The sequence below is a fragment of the Dromiciops gliroides genome, chromosome 2 (genome assembly GCF_019393635.1).
Source record: "Dromiciops gliroides isolate mDroGli1 chromosome 2, mDroGli1.pri, whole genome shotgun sequence".
NCBI lineage: Eukaryota > Metazoa > Chordata > Mammalia > Microbiotheria > Microbiotheriidae > Dromiciops > Dromiciops gliroides.
The window spans coordinates 389,983,216-390,004,710 of NC_057862.1; the positions used below are offsets into that span (position 1 = coordinate 389,983,216).

Consider the following 21,495-nt stretch of genomic DNA (forward strand, 5'->3'; position numbering starts at 1 on the left):
GACATTTGCTCATGGGTGCTGTCTATCAAGGCTACCAGCCAATCAACTTGAGGAGCCTCCTATGGTCTGGGAGGAGACAGGAAGGAGGAAAGGGAGCCTGCGCAGAGAGTGCTGGGGGCTTTTTGGCTTCCTGACTTGATGGTGGTGGCGGCAGAGGACTTCACAGGAAATGTTAGAATTCTGTTCTCAATCTTTTTCTTTCTATTTTCCAATAAACCCTTAAAAACCTAAACTCGTTTTATCAGTGATTTTTAGTCAGTTTCCCCCAAAACTGGGGGAACAGATTAGAATCCACATTTAGAATCTTAAATTACACATATGCTAAGTGTCTGAGATCAAATTTGAACTCAGGTCCTCCTGAATTCAGGGCTGGTGCTCTATCCACTGCGCCATCTAGCTGCCCCAATTCTTCTTCTTAACCAGACTCAAGATTAGCACTGATCTAAGTGCTAAACAAAATTGGACTGGCTCTATCTAATTCAATAAAAAATAAACCATACCATGAGATTTCAAAGATTTGAAAGGACAATATTCTCTTAAATCAGACATATTATTCTATGATAATGAGGATGCAAGGAGTTCATTAAAAATTTATGAACAGGTGGGGTGAGAGTGGCAGGAGTCCCAGGTGGGGGAGGGGCACAGGCTCCTTCAAGCTAAAAACCACCACAGTGCAGCCCTAGAGTCAGGAGGACCTGAGTTCAAATTTGACCTCAGACACTTAACACTTGGCTGTGTGACCCTGGGCAAGTCACTTAACCCCAATTGCCTGCCCCTCCCTCCCTCTCCCTCTCCCTCTCCCTCTCTCTCTCTCTCTCTCTCTCACAGACACACACACACACACACACACACACACACACACACACCGAGGACCTGAGTTCAAATTTGACCTCAGACACTTAACACTTGGCTGTGTGACCCTGGGCAAGTCACTTAACCCCAATTGCCTGCCCCTCCCTCCCTCTCCCTCTCTCCCTCTCTCCCTCTCTCCCTCCCTCTCCCTCCCCCTCCCTCCCTCTCTCTCTCTCTCTCTCTCTCTCTCTCTCTCTCTCTCTCTCTCTCTCTCTCTCTCTCTCTCTCACACACACACACACACACACACACACACACACACCCACCACAGTGCTCTGCTGGCTGGTTAACTAGCAAGTTGGCTTGCGGGTTATCTTTGGACCAGAGAACAGGCCAGGCAAGAGAAAAACCCGCCCTCCCTCAAACCAAAATACCTGGGACCCTCTGAAGCTGGGGACAGTAGTGTAGCTAGAAGCAGGGCCCCACAGTGGGAAGCTAAAAGTAAAGTAAAAGATGAGCAAGCAAAGAAAGTTTGGAACTACAGAAAGTTTCTTCAGCAACAAGGAAGATCAAGTTACACCCTCAGAAGAGGAAAACAACTTCAGGGCACCTACATCCAAAGCTTCCAAGAAAAATATGAACTGTTCTCAGGCCATGGAAGCTCTCAAAAGGGACTTTGAGGAGAAAGTAGGAGAGATAGAAGGAAGATGTAGAGAGAGGGAGAAAAGAATAGAAAGAGAAATGAGAGTAATACAGGAGAGTCATGAGAAAAAAGTCAACAGTTTGAAAAGTCAAATGGAAAAGGAGATTAAAAAAACTGTCTGATGAAAATAATTGCCTAAGAATTAGGATTGAACAAATGGAAGCTAGTGACTTTATGAGAAACCAAGACATGGTAAAGCAAATCCAATTGAATGAAAAAATAGAGGGCAATGTGAAATATCTCCTTGGAAAAAAGCTGACCTAGAAAATAAATACAGGAGAGATAACTTTTTTGGGGGGGGCAGGGCAGTGAGGGTTAAGTGACTTGCCCAAGGTCACACAGTTAGTAAGTGTCAAGTGTCTGAGGCCACATTTGAACTCAGGTCCTTCTGAATCCAGGGCTGGTGCTTTATCCACTGTGCCACTTAGCTGCCCCAGGAGAGAGAATTTGAAAATCATTGGACTACCTGAAAACCATGAACAAAATAAGAACTTAGACACCATCTTCCAAGAGATTGTCAGGAAAAATTGCCCTGATATTCTAGAAGCAGAAGCTAAAATAGAAATTGAAAGAAAAAATTTATGAACCAGTAAAAACATGTATTTAGATAATTTCTTGAAATCTGCATCACAATACTGAGCTTGACAGGTTAGAACACTGGGATGAATATAAGATGAAATATAATAAAAATAATAGGAAAATCTTACACAAGATAAAATAAAACAACCCTTCTTGTTAGAGACATTCAAAAGCATAAAACAGGGGGCAGCTAGGTGGCACAGTGGATAGAGTACCCACCCTGGATTCAGGAGGACCTGAGTTCAAGTCTGGCCTCAGACACTAGCTGTGTGATCCTGGGCAAGTCACTTAACCCCAATTGCCTCGCCCCAAAACAAAAAAATAAAAACAGAGAACAGAATCCAACAATATGTTGTTCACAAGAAACAAACTTGTAGCATAAAACTTAGACAATTAAAATAAGGGGTTGGAGCACAACCTTTAAAAAAAAAAGCATAAAACAGAAATGATGTCACAAAACAAATGAAAATGAAAGCTTGCAAATTACTAAGAACAAACTTGGTCCCAAAGAAGAGATCTAAGACACCACTCCCCACTCCTTTATAGAGGCTGAACATTGTATATGTTGGCATATTTTGACATGTTGATTGGTTTTTCAGATTTATTTTTCTCTTTTACTTTTTAAAAATAAATTCCTGGGCAGCTGGGTGGCACAGTGGATAGAGCACTGGCCCTGGATTCAGGAGGACCTGAATTCAAATCCGGCCTCAGACACCTGACACTAGCTGTGTGACCCTGGCAAGTCACTAAACCCTCATTGCCCAGCCCCCCCCCTCCAAAAAAAGAATCTGATAAAACAATTTAAGTGACTTAACATTAAAAACATCATAAAGTTAATAAGATATGCTTATTCCAAAAAATCCGTTTTCAGAAAGCCCTCAGCACACAGGGCAAGGAAGAGAATATACCGGAAACTACAGCAAAGTGTTAATATTGGAAAATCTTAACCTGTAACAACTCAATGCAATCATTTATGATACTTCTCTATCACCTTTCCTTCAAAGAGTACAAGGATATCAAAGTTCTTCAATTTGGCTGCAGTATTCAAATGAGGCTTCTATTTAAAAGCTAGAAACAACCAAGCATTAAAACATTTTCCCTTTTGAGGCTTTAAAATCCACACAAAGTGAACCAGCCATATCTAGAAAATTAGTGATATGAACTTTACTGAAAATAACCTCCATCACTACCTTTTTATATGAGCATTCTTTAAATTCACGAATATAAACGTGTCCCCACTGATTGTGTCTATGTGAGAGTGAGGTGCCTCACCAAAGACTAAGTTTCCTCATTTCTTAAGTGAGAGGTATGAACTATATTAAGTTTTTTCTGTTTTCAATCCCATGATCCTTTGATGCACTGCACAGTCTACACACTGCAAAATCTTTATTGTCTGGCACCAGCTAGGTGGCCCAGCAAATAAGAACTTGGGGCCCATGTGGCCTCAGACACTCAATAACTAGTGTCTGACTCAGTTTCCTCAACTGTAAGAGGAAGATAATAAAAGCACCTCCCTCACAGAGTTGTTGTGAGGATTAAATAACTCCCTTCTTCTATAAGGTTTAAAAAAACCCTCTTTTAAAAAATAATAATACAGGCAATTGGCCTCAGAACTTGAAAGAACCTTGGAGACCATCGAATTGGATCTTATTTTACAGATGAAGAAACCGAGGCCCAGAGATTTGAAGTGGTTTGGCCAAAGTCACATATGTAATAAAATGAAGAGCTGGGATTCCAATGTAGGTCCTCTGACTCTAAACGCAGTGTTCTTTCTACTATGAGCCCTTCCTTAAGAGTTTTGCTTTTTTAACAAAGGGAAACAATTCACTTGTTTGATAACATGTATCTTTTCCCTTCCACAAATAAAATGAATTTGCTTGGTGCTCTCTAATCCAGAACATGGTTTAAAAGGTGATCAGAAAGTTTTTTAGCAGTCAGGTTCCTCTGGGGGGTAAGGAGCATCTGGCTTGAAGTCAGAAGAAGTGGGTTAAAGCCCCAGTCTTACCACTTATATGACTCTAAATCGAGTTTGTGTCAGTAAATTGGCAACATTTGCAGATCAGGACTTAATTTCAGTTGCAAGGAAGTGCTTTGTATATCTTAAAACCTTTAGAAATGTGATCTATTCTTATTTAAATTTCCTTCCAGGTTTTTCAGGGAAAGGGAAGAGTATAGTATTTGAAATCAAAGGAGCTACTATCATATTTCAGCTCTGCTACTTAATATTTGGGTGAGACTTAGGAAAATTGCATAAACTTTCTAAGTCTCGTAGTCCCTGCTTATAAAATGAGGCAGTAGACTAGATGATTTTTAAGATGATCCATCTTTATATTTTATGATCTTATGATCTCAGTCTTCAGAAAGCCCTCAGCACACAGGGCAAGGAAGAGAATATACTGGCAACTACAGCAAAGTATTAATATTGGAAAATACCCTGGACTAGGAGTCAATCATTCAATAAACATTTGCCGTTGCTTTCAGTTGATTAGTTGTATCCAACTATTCATGACCTCATTTAGGGTTTTCTTGGCAAAGATACTGGTTTGTCATTTCCTTCTCCAAAACATTAAGTGCTTACTATTAAGTGCCTACTATGTGCTGGGCACTGTGCTAGGAACTAAGGATACAAAGATCAAACCAAACAAACAATTCCTACTCTAAATAAGTAAGCTTAAATTTGATGAAGGTGACGCGGGGCTTAGGACAGGACAGGCATATATCAAGGAGTCAAAGGACAATTAAAGTTTAAACTGGCCAACTAGATTATGAGGACTGACATACCTAAGAAGTAAGGAGAGATAAAATTCCATAGCAGGAAAGTCAGTTAGGCATGGTTATTACCTGACTGGAGCTAGAAGACAAAGATAACTCCAGAGAGCTCAGGATCATCATTCCAAAAAAAGAAAAATCCCCCCCCCCAGGAACTTTCCATTTTCAGGTGGTCACCCCACCTATCCTCTATAAAAGCTTTTTGCCTTCCTTCTGTTTGAGGAAGAAGAGGTTTCTAAGTCATCTCCTCCCCTTGAGGCTAAGTCTTTGACTTCCCTCTCAGTCACTTTCTCTAGCAGCCAATAAAAGGACCATTTTATTTCTAATTGGACTGTGTGCTAGAGTGTAATTCTTTACAGATTAATACCTAAGGATGCCCACCACCTCTTTCTCCCCATAACAAGGGGGAGAGTGAGACAATATATATGTAATTTAGTATGTGTAGAATTAATCTATACAACATAAATAAATGGTAGTTAGGAAAGAATGAACAGTTGTGAGGAATGAGGAAGATTTATGTAGAACAATAATTCCAAACTTTTTTCAGATTCTGTATTCCTTGTTCTCCTTAGAAAACCTTTTTGTTACCCCTAATCCAATAGGGAAAGTAAATAAATCCTAGAGTTTACTATGCACTTAGGGAATAAAGAGATCAAATCATTTCAATAGGATAATATAGTTGTTCACTAAATAATCCCTATAACGCACTGACAAGCTCCTCATACCCCTTAGGGACACGCGTACTCCAGGTTGGAAGCTTGTGCGAAAGAAGGTTGTGCTTGGGCTATCCTGAAGAAAGTGAGGGACTCAATGAGGTGAAGGTGAAGAGAGAGTACATGCCAGGCATGGGGGACAGACAGTACAAAGACATTTGTATAAGGAAGAGGAAAGGCCAGTTAGGCCTTTGACCACAGGGTACATACAGGAAGGGGAGTGAATTATAACAAGACCAGAAAGGTAAGTTGGACTAGGCTACAAATGGCTTTAAGAGGCAAACAGGGATTTTTATATTGTATTCTGGAAACAGTAGGGAGCCATTAGAGTTTGGTGAGTAGAGGAGGAACAGGATCAGATCTGTACCTAAGGAAAATCACTTTGGCAGCTGTGTGATGGAGCTGTAGAGATCAGTGCAGAGAGACGTGAGGCAGGGAAACCACTGTAGAAGGCCAGTGCAATAGTCCAGTTGAGGAATAAGGGCCTAAATTAAAGTATGAGGAGAGAGGAAAGATGAATGTGAAATTTTGTAAAGAAAGATGCAGTAAATTTGGCAACTGATTGAATATGTGGGATAAAAAGAGATTGAGGAGTTGGGAATGACACTAAGATTGTAAACCTAATAACTAAAAGGATGATGTACTCAATAGAAAAGTTCAGTCATTTTTCAGTCATGTCTGACTCTTTGTGACCTCATTCAGAGTTTTCTCCGCAAAGATACTGGAGAAGTTTGCCCTTTCTTTCCCCAGCCCATTTTACAATGAGGAATTAAAGCAAACAGGGTTAAGTGACTTGCACAGGGTCACACAGCTAGTAAGTGTCTGGCAAGAAGATTAGTTTCTTGACTGCCATCTATCTAATAAACCACTTAGCTGCCCCTGATAGGAAATAGGGGATGTAAAATTTGGGATGGGCAAGGAGAGGGAAGAAATGAAGAGTCTGGACATGAGTCTGAGATGTCTCCAGGACAAAGAGTTGAAAATAAGAAAGTAATTCTGATTGAACCACAAGAATCATCTGTATAGAGACAATAATTAAACCTCTGGGAGCTTATAAAGTTATTAAGAAAGAGCATGGGCATCATCCTAGATTCAAATCTTCCCTCAGACACTTACCAGCTGTGTAACCCTAGGCACATGTTACTTTGACTTGTTTGCCTAAATTTTTTCAACTGTAAAATGAGCTGGAGAAGAAATGGCAAACCACTCCAGTATCCTTGCCGAGAAAATCCCAAATGGGGTTACAAAGACTAGGACATGACTGAATAACAGTAAAGAACATATAAAGAAATGACAGCTCAGGACAAAACCTTTCAATACACCCACAGCTGTGTGCTAGAAGGGATCTTAAATAAGCATGCTAGTAGAAAGAGTAAAGGCCAGGGTTCAAATCCTGACACAGTCAGTTTCATGATCTTGGCCAAGTTATTTAACTTTTCTGGACCTCAGCTCCGTCGTATATAAAATAAAGGGATTGGGCTTCTTGTTGTTCAGTCATGTCCAACTCTTTGTAATCCCACGGACCATACAGTCCATGGGATTTTCTTGGCAAAGATACTGAAGTGGTTTGCTGGGGAACCAAGAGATTAAGGCAAACTGGGTTGAGTGTCACACAACTGGTAAATTCTAAAACTGGATTTGAATTCAAGTCTTCCTGATTGATTCCAGGCCCAGTGCTGCATCCACTGAGCCACATGGATTAGGTAACCTAGAAAGTTCCTCCAGTTCTAAATCCTATCACCATCTAGAGTTTCACAGAAGAGGAAACTGAAACTGAGGGAGACAGAGACTTGACTGAGGTGAAGTGATTTACAACATGTCCTAGGGCTAGTAAACGGAACTAGAACCCAGGTCTTCTGACTCTTAAATCCTGTGCTTTTCCCACTACAGCACACTGTGAGGATCATTCATATCCTTGAGCTGTAGTCTCCTCTGCTATCAAACAGAGATGATACTTCACAGGATTATTGGGAAGGAAGCACAGTAAAATTATTACCAGGGCAGGGGGATGTAGGCTGAAAAAATATCTAACTCCAACCTTCCTAAATGCCATCAGATATACTAGTATCACTGAAAAATGAGAGCAAGGAGGGAGAAAGTCAAAAGGTTAGGAGAGAAAACTGGGAATATGGGGGTATGGGACACAGCGATTTTGTTTCTTAATGAAGAAGAGAACTTGAAAAAGACAAGAGAAATTTCAAGCCAAAGGACCTCAGTTAGAATTCCAACCTTCATATAGACTACCAGTGTGACCCTGGGCAAGACCCTTAACAAACCCAGTTCCTTCTCAGTAAAATGAGAGGGATGGATTTCTAAAGTCTTTTCCAATGTTATCATTTTTATGATCTTTGCTCCTGGACAACAGAATAGTTCTCCCAGTTCCTGCTCTTCCCTGTCCCCAGAGTGGTGACATTTCAAATCAATGGGGGACACCTCCCCACCAAGAACCCTGATGGCCACTGCCTTGGAAGAGGTAGGAAAGAAACAGAAAAGAAGAGAGAAAGGGAAAGGAAAGCTAGAGAGAAGAGGCAGGAGAGAGAGAGGGGGGAGGAAGAAGGCAGGGAGAAGAGATGCAGAGGAGAGAAAGGGGAGGGTGGGGGAGGAAAAGAGGAGGAAAGGGAAAGAGGAAATGGCAAGGAAAGATACAAGAGGAGAGGAGCAAAAGAGAGAGAAAGAGAAGAGAGGAAGAGAAGTGGGAAGGAAAGTTACAGGAAGGGAGGGAGAGGAAGAAGAGGAGGAAAGGGAGAGGGAGGAGGGGAGGGGGAGGGAGACGGAGAGGAGGAGAGGGGCTGAAGGAGAGGAGATATATAGGAGAGAGGGAGATACAGGAGAGGGTGAAAGTGTAGAGAGAAAGCAGGGAAGGGAGAAGGGGGGGAGAAGGTGGAGAGATGAGGAAGGGAGGGAGAGGAAAGAAGAGGAAAGAAGAGAGGAGAGAGATATAGGAAGAGAGGGGAAGAAAAGAGAGACGAGAGGGAGAGAAGACATATAGGAGGGGAGGGAAAAGAGAGGGGGAGATGAGTGCCTAGTACACAGGCATTTAATAAATGTTTACTAAACTGAAGAAAAGAGAGGAGAGATACCGAAAGAGAGGAGAAGAGGAGGAAGAGGATGGAGGGGAGGAAGGAGGGAGGGAAGGGGAAAGAAGGACGGAAGGGGTGAAAAAGAGAGTAGGGGAAAGGGGGCGTGGAGGGGGAAGAGAGAGGGAGAGAAGGGAAAGGCCCCAACCACCCCAAGGAGTCCCCTGCCCCGCCCCCGACCAGACACCCCCTCCTCCGGCCTCCCCGGCCTCCCGAACCCTGCTACCTTGAGCGCTAGATGGTGGACGCGACCCTGGCCGAGGTGACCCAAGAGCTGCAGGAGTCCCAGCAACAGGAGCAGCCGGCGGCCCGGGCTAGAGCCCAAGCGGCATAAGGATATTGAGGCAGCCATGTTTGTTCCAGCATCACAAGCCGCCCCCACCCCCGCCTTTGGCCTCTCCAGCTCACTTCCGGGGTCAAAGGGCGGGGACACCGGAAGGGAGAAAAGGCCATTCCGTGTGTATAGGTGACTTGGGTAGTTCTTAAGTACTCTGGTTCTCTGTGCGATCGTTGTATATAGAGGCTAAGAGGCAAAAAGGCACTGACTCCAGCCTCCCTAAAATAATCCGTTCCGCCCTTTCTATTGCCCCCAAGCTCCAGTTTGGCCCATACGAGAGAAGCACAGAGGGGGAGAGCGGAACAACTTGGGAAGTTTGTGTGGGGTTGCGATGGCAACAGCTGATTCCCTCCTTTCCCTCCCCGCCCCTCCCGGGGCCCCTCCCAATCAGTGGCTGGATCACCGGACGTCACTGAAGGACGGGCAACTCATATTCAGAGCTGTTCAGTATTAAGAAGACCCGGTTGTTGATAGACAGGAACCGTTAGCCCGGTGAGGCTTTCCCCAGCTCCGGGCTGCAGAGCGTGTGGGGGCCGCTAGCCAAGCGACTCTCCAGGCCTGGGTCAGGTGCGGATTGGCAGAGCCGGAAGGAGCCTCAGAGGTCATTGAGTTCAAGATGTACCAGAGCAGGCATTCTCTCCCTTTGAAGATCCCTATTAATGGGAACTCATTGCTTCCCAAGGCACCCTATTCTGATTTGGGACAGCGCGGCATCGTTTGAAAGCTTTTCTTCCTAACATTTTTTTTCTTTGCAAATTCCACCCAAAGCATGCAGTTTGTTGTGTACTAGAAATCTGTTGATGTCCACCCTCTTGCTTACAGGAAATCCCATGACAGAAAACTGCCGTGAAGCAGCCTTTGGATCCTTTTGTATAGTGTTATTTTGTTTTGAATTGGTGAGATCCGTGCCTTTCCTCGGTAAGTGACATCCTTTTCTTTTTCCTTAGCAAGCCTGGCAGATAGGCCTCGAGAGAATAACAACAACAACCAAAAAAAAATGCACACTGAGGAGTTCAATAAACATTAAGTGCTTACTATGTACTGTGTTTGACAACATATACAAAAATAAAAGTGACAGCTCTTGCCTTCGAGGAAATTACAACCTATTGGGGGAATACACCATGTGTACCAGGAAGATGAATAAAAAGTAGATAAGGCATTTCTTAAGTGCTTGCCTTGTGCTAAATTCCAAAGCTAAAGATACAAGGAAGTATGACAGTCCCAGATCCCAACCCAAATGGGAGAAGACAAAATCTAAAGAAAAGGGGAAAGTTCACGAACTACTGAATAGGGAGAAAAAGCCCCAGAAGTGACAGATAAAAGCCCCAACCCTTACTACCTGCCCCCTTCAAGATAAGGCAAGTGTGGACAGGGGACATTTCTGTCTGTTTTCTCTGACTCCCTTTTCCTCTCCTCTCCCCCGACTTTGATTCAGTTATGACACCTAATGGGTCCCTGCTGGGCTCCCCCTTTCCTGCCTTCACCTTGATGGAATGGGGCAGGACACAAGGAAAGAGGTTACTTACTTACTCATTCCTGGACCTCGTTTGGCCAGTCCCCACCTACCCTCTCTCTTTTTCCCGGGAGGTACAGAGACAGCTGCTAGGAAGAGAGGAAGCCTTGGGGATGGGTGGGGCCACCCCACGACTAGGGGTTCTTGGAACTGGTGGCTCCAAGCCTTCCTCCTCCGCAGCCCACTTCCTCACAGCCTTACCCTTTCTTTAGGTGTGTGTGTATTTTAATTTCTTTACGAAAAAAAAAAAGACAAAATGAGAAGAGAAAGGTATTTAAACTGCAATAAACTGGCCTGTGCGGACCCGCCTCAAAAAAAAAGGGGGGGGGGCAGCTAGGTGGCACAGTGGATAGAGCACCGGCCCTGGAGTCAGGAGGACCTGAATTCAAATCCCGCCTCAGACACTTAAATAGCTGTGTGACCCTGGGCAAGGCACTTAACCTCAATTGCCCCCCCCCCCAAAAAAAGAAAGAAACAAAGAAAGAAAAAAGTGGAGGGGAGAGAGGGAGGGTAGGGCCTGGAAGAAACAGGGGCCAGGTACTGGTGAGGAGGAGCCGGTGGAGATGATGGTCCCAGTAAGAAGAGGTAGCATGTCATGGATTAATCTGCTAATGATTAGTCTGGTGCTGAGGGCAAAGAGGAGATTCTGACAAAGTACTGTAGAAAAACATAAGCCAAAAGAGAAGATATTCAGATATAAAAATTAGGGAAAGCTGCATAGAGGAAGTGGCACTTGAGCTGAGCCTTTAAAGAAGAGGATTTTGCTAGACTGAAGTGAAGGAGTGAATTGCAGCCATGAAAGATGGCCAGAGTTGGCATTTACCTAGGAGAGTAATGTTAATTAAAGCTAAACAGGTGTCAAAGAATCAGTTGGGAGGGAACTCAGTTCATCCAGCTCAGTCCTTCCCTACCTGAAAAGCCAGATTCTGGACAACCTTAAAAACTGGGTCAAGGAATTTATGTTTTATCTTGTAGGTAATAAGGAGGCATTGATAGTTTTTGAAGAGAAAGGAACAGTACCTCACCATTCCTGTCGAATTTGGACTGTACAATTTGTCTTCATAAAAGTAGCAAGCATCTGTTTTATGTCTGTTTATATTAATGATCAGAGAATTAAACATCTATAGAGAAGGAATCTTTTTTTTTTTTTTGGTGGGGCAGTGAGGGTTAAGTGACTTGCCCAGGGCCACACAGCTAATAAGTGTCAAGGGTCTGAGGTCAGATTTGAACTCAGGTCCTCCTGAACCCAGGGCCAGTGCTCCACCCACTGAGCCACCTAGCTGCCCCTATAGAGGAATCTTTTATGATTTTTACCCTATATATGGAAGACATCTTGTTGGAAAGCCCTTTTAGGTTAAATTTTGCTCTACCAAATCAAATGCTTTTCTTTAAAAATCAACAGTAGGTTCAGTGGAGTTTTGTATTTTCTCCATCTTTCAGTTAATTGTGTAACTGTAAAGATATGGTCTGCTCTGGGATATAATTTTTTTTTGGTGAGGCAATTGGGGTTAAGTGACTTGCCCAGGGTCACACAGCTAGTACGTGTTAAGTGTCTGAGGCCAGATTTGAACTCAGGTACTCCTGACTCCAGGGCCAGTGCTCTATCCACTGCGTCACCTAGCTGCCCATTTTTTTTTTTTGGTGGGGCAGTGGGGGTTAAGTGACCTGCCCAGGGTCACACAGCTAGTAAGTGTCAAGTGTCTGAGTCTGGATTTGAACTCAGGTACTCCTGAATCCAGGGCCAGCGCTTTAACCAATGCGCCATCTAGCTGCCCCTATTATTTTTTAAATTGTTCAATAGCTACCCCACTTTGAGATATCTTGAGAATTATTTGTAACCTCAGAATTGTTACCTCAAGCATGTACCTCTTCTGTATGTATACTTCTTTTGGTCCAGGTGGGCTTCCTATCTTTGTTTTCTCTGTTGCCATTTCTATTTATTCGTTCAGGAAAAGGGACTTATGTTAAAGTCCAAATGTGGTGATTGCACTGTCATTGAAGAATGAATGAGGGGGCAGCTAGGTGGCACAGTGGATAAAGCACAAGCCCTGGATTCAGGAGGACCACCTGAGTTCAAATCCGGCCTCAGACACTTGACACTTATTAGCTGTGTGACCCTGGGCAAGTCATTTAACCCTCATTGCCCCGGAAAAAAAAAAAGGAAGAAAGAAAGAAAGAGTGCAAAGCCATATGTGCCAAGCACTGGGACTACAAAAAGAAAAAAAAGACAATGCCTTCTCTCCATGAGATCTTATTCTCCTTGGGGGAGACAATACACAATGGGAGGATGCAGCTATAAATCACAGGCAAAGTGGGGCAGCTAGGTGGTGCGGTGGATAAAGCACTGGCTCTGGATTCAGGAGGACCTGAGTTCAAATCCAGCCTCAGACATTTGACACTTATTGGCTGTGTGACCCTGGGCAAGTCACTTAACCCTCATTGCCTCACCAAAAAAAAACAAATCACAGGCAAAGTCTTTATGGTGCTTACCAGGCAGAGACAAAACAGATGCCAATGCATTTAATGTCATTTCGATTGATAAATATTATCTCTGATGTTTAACCATTTGAGAATGTAAAGGCCTTTGGTTGTGAAAATTGTTTTCTGGGTCTTAGGTAGTGTGATGAAATAATGAGATTTAGCAGATACTCAAAGACCCACCTGGAGATTAATCTAGACTGATTGAATCAAGGGAGAGTAATTAACTTCTGATTAGCCTACTTCAAGTTAACTGGATTGTAATCACACCTTGCGAACACCTTCAGAACCAGTGGATTTGGATAATGCCAACCAATCAGCTTGAAGCAGTGTGTAAGGACCACCTCTGTTCCAGACCCATAAAAAGCTTCCATGGGGCCGCTAGATGGCGCAGTGGATAAAGCACTGGCCCTGGATTCAGGAGTACCTGATTTCAAATCCGGCCTCAGACACTTAACACTTACTAGCTGTGTGACCCTGGGCAAGTCACTTAACCCCAATTGCCTCACTACAAAAAAAAAAAAGAGCTTCCACAATCAGCTTGCTGAAGAGAGTTCCTTATTAAAGCAGGCTTGTGGCAGAGGACTTGAGGAAGAACCAGACCAGGCTGGAACTCTAGGCTAAATAGGCTTTTTTCTTAACTTTCTGAACTCCATGGGAATATCTGTATGCTTTTTTTTTTTTTTAGTGAGGCAATTGGGGTTAAGTGACTTGCCCAGGGTCACACAGTTAGTACGTGTTAAGTGTCTGAGGCCAGATTTGAACTCAGATCCTCCTGACTCCAGGGCTGGTGCTCTATCCACTGTGCCACCTAGCCGCCCCTATCTGTATGCTTTTAATAAATGTTTAATGCCCAAGGACTGGTGCTAAAGCTTCTAATTTAAGGCTACCACAATTTAGATTTTAAACATCACAGTAGCTACCAGCTCCTCAGGAGGCATGTACAGAAGTTTCTACAAAGGTCACTTCCCTGGGCAAGTAGCAAGCTAACAGCAGGATTTGTGGTCTTGGGGGCATTGCTAATCCAGAGGTTCCGGGGCTTCCCTGCCCATTGATAGCAGTTGGCACTGGGGTACTCATGGTGGGGATGCCAGATCCCTTCTCCATAAATGTTTTCCATGATGATGACTACAGAGACCAGGCTGAAAGCAAAAATAGATAAATAAATGCAAGAGCCTCAAGAACACAGCAGTTTTCAGAGTTCTTGGACTCTGTTCTTTTCTCTACCACTGTATTTGGCAAAATAGTGGCAGTAGTTTGATCAGGTATATGCTACCAATATTTTCTCCCCCTTTGACACTTTACCAATTCAACTAAACTTACTTGCTGCCTACTTCCACTAAATTTACTTGCTTGCCCTATTGGCAATTGGTGGTGGTGGGGACTGCAGGTCCCTTCTTCACACAGGGTTTGTACCTCTGGATATTAGCTGTAGAGGACCCAGTTGGAAGTAAAGCTCTAGTTATCAATGGGGTATTGCTGGAAAAAATTGTTTGTTGTAGAAATTGACTGATCTTTTCCATATTTTGTCTGTTCCTCTTTTCAGTTTCATCCATTATTTCCAGAAGAAAACTATAAGGGCTTAAAATTTGGGTTCCTTCTGTTTTGGACTTTTAAGTTGAATGACCTTATAAAATGACATGATCTTAGAGTGTTTATTGTGCTTCTATTTGGCATTTTCAGTAGGGATTATTATGTCTAATTATTATTATTATTATTATCACCATCATAATCATCATAAAAGACATATGCCTGGAAAAGATGAGCCAGTTCATACATATCATGAAAGTTAGAGAACACATACAGACAATCTTAGTACTGCACTGGTAGAATTCAGAAAATGTTAACAGATTACTGTTGAAATTTAAAAGTTTTGTATTTAATTTATATAATTCAACTGATAAAATGTTATTTTTGAATAAAAATAAAAATTTAATATTTATTGCTTAATATTTTAAGTTTTAATATTTTCATTACCTCTCTCCATCTCCAAAAGTTGTATATATAAAACTATTTTTTACATATTAAAAAAAGAAAACCTCCAGAAGAGATCTCAAAGCAGGATTTTTTTGTACATGACTTGTAATCTGCACCCAGGGAAATAGTATCTCCATGGGAGTTTTCAGGGTTTTTTTTTTTTTTGTTTGGGTGAGGCAATGGAGGTTAAGTGACTTGTCCAAGGTGACACATCAAGTGTTAAGTGTCTGAGGTCGGATTTGAACTCAGGTCCTCCTGAATCCAGGGCCAGTGCTTTATCCACTGCACCACCTAGCTGCCCCTTAGCAAGTACCTTTTTAAGTTTCTCTTTCTTCTTCTTCTTTGTTAAATAAAAATTATTACCAGTGGTAGCATTTAGCCCTAGTAGTTTATTAAATAATAATAATTATTATTAACAATAATAATACCTGGTACCTCTACATCAATTTTTGAAGAACTTTGATGTTACTGGTAGGTTAGTATTCTGCAGCTATGTTAAAGCACTGTTAAATACTGTGCTGGTTAAACACTTGTATTACAGGCTAATTGTCATAAAGAAAGCACTTTACATTCAATTCAATTCAACAACCATTTTTTTAATCATAAAAGTATTTTATTATTTTCTAGTTACATGTAGAGATAGTGTGGTAAAAAGTTTTAACAGTTGGTTAGATAATGGAGAGACGCCAGTTTTTTTTAGGACCACCCTTTTGGGGAGGAGACCAACAGCATGAGCTACGTACACCAGTCCGCCTGCGACGCACGCCAGATTGCCTGCTGAGCACTCGACTTCTGGGGTGCGAGCTTAAAAGGCAAGGAGAGAATGGAAGTGGGGCTTTTTTTCTACTCCGCTGGTCTCCTGGCTGCGCTGCACAGACAGACGCAGACTGGAGTTTGACTCGGCCCGGCTCTCGGTTAACAGCACGCGCTTGACTCGGTCTCTCTCCCCAAAGGTGGCCTTGGGTTTTGGTGAGTTTTATACAGAATATAGACTAAGCCTAGACTTAAGACGATTTGTATTGTATTTCTACTTTCCTATCCTTCTAATCAACATCACCTTGTGACTACCATACAATAAAAGGTCTATCTAGAAAACCAGAAGCTTCTTCCATTTACTAGTCTGGGAGATAAATTAAGGGAAAGGTTAAGTAGGGTAGATTTATGATCTAATATCCAATTTATATCTCACAATAGTTTTCAACATTTGTTTTTATGATTTCTAGTTCCAAATTTTTCTCCCTCTCTTCCCTCCCTCCCCCCTCCTCAAGACAGGAAGCAATCTGTACAATATGTACCAATATGTACAATAACATTAAACATTTCTGCATTAGTCATGCTGTGAAAGAAGAATCAGAACAAAAGGAAAAAAACCTCAAAAAAGAAAAACAAAAGAAGTAGAAACAGTATGGTTCAATCTGCATCTAGGTTCCACAGTTCTTTTTTTCTGGATTTGGAGAGCATTTTCCATCACCAGTCCTTTGGAACTATCTTGGACAATTGTATTGCTGAGAAGAGTCAAGCCTATCACAGCTGATCATCACACAATGTTGCTGATACTATGTACAATGTTCTCCTGGTTCTGTTCACTTCACTCAAGATCACTTCAAGTATGTCCTTTCAGGTTTCTCTGAAATCTACTTGCTCATCATTTCTTATAGCACAATAGTATTCCATTACATTCATATACCACAACTTCAACAACCATTTATTAACTGCTTACTCTGTATAAAGGCCCTGTGCTAGCAGCTGGGTGGCACAGTGGATAAAGCATTGACCCTGGATTCAGGAGGACCTGAGTTCAAATCTGACCTCAGACACTTACTAGCTGTGTGACTCTGGGCAAGTCACTTAACCCCAATTGCCTCACACAAAATAAATAAACATATAAATAAAATAAAGGTCCTGTGCTTAGAGTTCTGGGGAGAAATATAGAATCGGCCCAGTCCCTCTTCTCCAGGATACCAACTAGGTGTCAGGTCAAAATCTAGTCTTATGAATTGGAATACCTTTTTTCCCTTTTTCTCCAGGATACCAAGTAGATGTCAGGTCAAGACCTAATCTTATGATTTGGGATAGCTTTTACCTCCTTTTCTCCAAAAAGCAAGTTTGTAAACATTACCCCACCCCCATCTCCAAATGTAGCTTTCACTCAGGTTTAAAAGACAAGCCATTTCTGTGGAAGCTACAGCTTCATTCCTCAAGCAGGTCCCTGGCTTGTGGGAAAGGAACTGCACATGGCTTCTTTGGTTTGAGAGATTCCTACTGATCTCTACAGTAATAGTAGGGCTATCTCTAAACCAAGGTTTCTCTTCTCTAGCTGGTTCTTCCCACCTCCTCTCACCTTAAACTTGGACTCCACCCTGGGAACCACCCTGAGCTCTGACTGGAGAGGGATTGTCTTCTCTTTCCAAAATCCAGGTTATCATTTTCCTGGCCGTCTACAAATCATGCTGCCACACCTACCCAATCTAGTCAAGTCAAATAAACAAATACTTAAATATTGTGTGCCCAATACCATGCTAAATGGAAATACAAAGAAAAGACTAACAGCCCCAGACTAGAGCTCTAGTAGCTCACATTCAAATGGGGAGACAACAATGAACATACAAAATATTTATTGGGTAGATTGGATGTTATCTCAGAGGGAAAGCACTAAAGGGTGGGGGTTGGGGGTGGATTGTGGACTGGGAAAACCCTCTTTGAAAAGGTAAGATTGGGGGGCAGCTAGGTGGCACAGTGGATAAAGCACGGCCTTGGATTCAGGAGGACCTGAGTTCAAATCCAGACACTCGACACTTACTAGCTGTGTGACCCTGGGCAAGTCACTTAACCCCCATGGCCCCGCAAAAAAAAAAAAAAAGAAAAGGTAAGATTTAAGGGCAGCTAGGTGGCACAGTGGATAGAGCACTGGCCCTGGAGTCAGCAGTACCTGAGTTCAAATCCGGCCTCAGACACTTGACACTTACTAGCTGTGTGACCCTGGGCAAGTCACTTAACCACCATTGCCCCGCAAAAAAACAAACAAAGAGGAAAAAAAAAAGAATAGTACAAGCAGATTTTGCATTGAAGGTACTTATGTTGAAAATGAGGAAGACATGGAGCAGCTAGGTGGCTCAGTGGATAGAGCACTGGCTCTGGAGTCAGGAGGACCTGAGTTCAAATGTGACCTCAAGACACTTAACACTAGCTGTGTGACCCTGTGCAAGTCACTAATTGCCTCACTAAAAAAAAAAAAAAGAAAAGAAAAGTTAAGATTTAAACAGTCTTGAAGGAAACCAGGAAAACCAGGAGGGGGAAATGAGGAGAGAGAACATTCTGGGCATGGAAGACAGGCAGTGAAAAGACACAGATTTGGGAGACAGCATCAAGTGAGAGGAACATCTGGAAGCCTTCACCTTTCCTGCTTTCCAGCTCCCCACTACCTGGTGTCTTCCTCATTTTCTTTCTTTTTTTTTTTTTTGTGAGGCCATTGGTGACTTGCCTAGGGTCACACAGCTAGTAAGTGTTAAGTGTCTGAGGTCATATTTGAACTCAGGTCCTCCTGACTCCAGGGCCGGTGCTTATCCACTGAGCCACCTAGCTGCCCCATATCTTCCTCATTTTCAACATAAGTACCTTCAATGCAAAATCTGCTTGTACTATTCTTTTTTTTTTCCTGTTTGTTTGGGGTTTTTTTGCGGGGCAATGGTGGTTAAGTGACTTGCCCAGGGTCACACAGCTAGTAAGTGTCAAGTGTCTGAGGCCAGATTTGAACTCAGGTACTCCTGAATCCAGGGCTGGTGCTTTATCCACTGTGCCACCTAGCTGCCCCCTGTTTGTAGTATTCTCATCCCCAGCACTTAGCACAGTGCTTGACAAGTATTAAGCATTTAATAAATGCTTTACTCAAAGTGCCCCTGGGAATGTTGGTTCTGTAACACTTTTGAATTTCTTAGTTCAGAAATGAACTTGTGATCCATCTCTTCTTCAGTATGACACTTTACCTAACTGGCTGAGCCACAAGACTGTCCTGTTTCACCCATTTTGTTTCTACGGGTCTGGTTTTTCTTGATATTTATGTTTGCTCAGAGTTTCAAAGGCGTTCAAGCTAGAAAATTACCACCAGCTTAACAGGTGTAAAGAATGGTTATAACTTTTAGGATTTTTTTTTTCACTATGAAATTCCTACTTCAATTCTTCCCCAAAGATTTTTCCACTTTAGGACTCTCTTAACTTTCCAGTTAATGTAAACACTAAGTGTTCAATGCTAACCAGATGGGTTAACCCCTCCTGGTTTTCCTGGACTCCTTTTAAATCTTACCTTTTCAAAGAGGGTTTTCCCAGTCCACCCCCAACCCCCACCATTTAGTGCTTTCCCTCTGAGATAACATCCAATTTACCCAATATATATTTTGTATGTTCATTGTTGTTTGCACGTTGTCTCCCCATTTGAATAAATGCTGGAAACTATTTTTTAGGGGGAGAAAAAAGCCCAAGAAAATAATTAGAATTACCTCACCAATGAACAACACTAGCTGTCATACAATATAAAACAGTGTTGAAAGGATTATTCTCACAGATAAAATAAGAAAGACTCCTGAATATGGAAATTAGCTCTTTAAAAAAAATCTCATTTTTAAGTATCTGGTAGTATATGTATAAATTAGTTCTCTATTAGGATCATAAATGTAGTTAAAAATCAAAAGTGTTTCATGAGCAGCCCCTGCACATATAGTTCATCCTTCTGCAGGGTCCACAAAAATCCTCTTCATGTTGCCCTAGTTTTAGTGTATGTGCTGTCTAAGATTATAAGTTTCAGGGCAGCTAAGTGGCACAGTGGATAAAGCACCAGCCCTGGATTCAGGAGGACCTGAGTTCAAATCCGACCTCAGACTCTTCATACTCACTAGCTGTGTGACCCTGGGCAAGTCATTTAACCCTCATTGCCCCCGCCAAAAAAAAAAGATCATAAATTGCAATGAAGGTACATCTGACCTTTGCTGCTTGAGGGAGTTTCCTACATCAGTGAAAACACAAGTCTAATTCTTATTTCCATTTAACTCTAAGAAATTAATTCAAACAAATGTGTAGATTTATATGAATCGATGCTGAGTGAATTAAGCAGTTCCAGAAGAGCAATATACAAGACAATATGCAAACAACTATGCACAAAGAAGATATGTGCAGGATAAAAATGAGAAGTAATCTCAGAGGGAAGGTTCTAAACTGTAGAGATTAAGGACTCAGATTTCTTGCAGAAGATGGAACTATAGCTGAGATTTACAGGAAACCTGGATTGACTACAATAATGAAATGAACACTAAACTACTAATCACAACGAAAAGGACACTAAAAGGAAGTTAAACTTTATGCAATAACCAAACTTATTCCTGAAGAACCAATAATGAAACATGTCACAAAGGGTCATTGTATCATTATTTTGACCTGTTTTTCTTTGTTACAAAGAAGGGTTCAACTCACAATGATTATAGGGATGGAAGTATATTCAGAAAACACTAAAAAAGAATTAATAAAACATTTTTTACTTAATACTATTTTTTCCAATTACATGTAAAGATAGTTTTCAACTTTCATTTTTACAAGATTTTGAGTTCCAAATTTTTCCCTTCCTCCCTCTCTAAGACAACAAGCAATATGACATAGGTTATACATGTACAATCATGTTAAACAAATTTCCATGTTAGTCATGTTGTGAAAGAAGAATCAGAACAAAAGGGAAAAACCACAAGAAAGAAAAAAAAACAAAAAGTGAAAATGGTATATGCTTCAATTTGCATTCAAACTCCATAGTTCTTTCTCTGGATGTATATAACATTTTCTATCATGAGTCTTTTGGAATTGTCTTACATCATTATATTGCAGAGAAGAGCTAAGCCTATCAGATTTGATCATTGCACAGTGTTGCTATTATTGTGTACAATGTTCTAGTTCTGCTCATTTCACTCAGCATCAGTTCATGTAAGAATTTTCAGGTTTTTCTGAAATCTGCCTGCTCATCATTTCTTATAGCTCAATAGTATTCCATTAATTCATATACCACAACTTGTTCAGACATTCCCCAATTGATGAGCATTCCCTCAATTTCCAATATTTTGCCACTAAAAAAAGAGCTGCTATAAATAGTTTTGTACATGTGGGTCCTTTTCCCTATTTTATGATCTCTTTGGGATACAGACCTAGTAGTGGTATTGCTGGATCAAAGGGTTTGGACAGTTTTATAGTCTTTTGTCATAGTTCCAAATTGTTCTCCAGAATAGTTGGATCAGTTCACAACTCCACCAAGAATTGTTTTTTGGGTTTTTTTGGTGAGGCAATTGGGGTTGAGTGACTTGCCCGAGGTCACACAGCTAATAAGTGTCAAGTGTCTGAGATCGGATTTGAACTCAGGTCCTTCTGACTCCAGGGCTAGTGCTCTATCTGCTGTGTCACCTAGCTGCCCCCAAGAATTCATTATGGCAAAACATTGTTTTAAAAGTGTGAGTAGTGTCCCATATGATCGTAATATTGTACTGATCTTTATTTTGTAAACACCAAGGTCTTATTTTTGAAAATGTAAT

At 41.8% G+C, this 21,495-nt stretch overlaps 1 protein-coding gene across 2 annotated transcripts in view; it reads right to left on the reverse strand.

Moving 5' to 3' along the window:
• The window catches only part of GPR107 (G protein-coupled receptor 107), a 104,875-nt gene extending 95,868 nt beyond the window's left edge, over positions 1 to 9,007 (reverse strand). Inside the window, exons 1-2 of one of the 2 annotated variants that reach the window (XM_043981441.1) lie at positions 8,860 to 8,990; positions 5,924 to 6,041 (exon numbers count right to left, since the gene is read on the reverse strand). Coding sequence is in view for 1 of the 2 variants with exons in the window: in XM_043981440.1 (XP_043837375.1) it covers positions 8,860 to 8,985 (126 nt within the window). In the remaining variant the exon portion in view is untranslated. Of the gene's footprint in view, positions 1 to 5,923; positions 6,042 to 8,859 lie in introns of both variants that reach the window. The other variant, XM_043981440.1, reaches the window with a different exon arrangement.
• Positions 9,008 to 21,495: the final 12,488 nt, after the last annotated feature.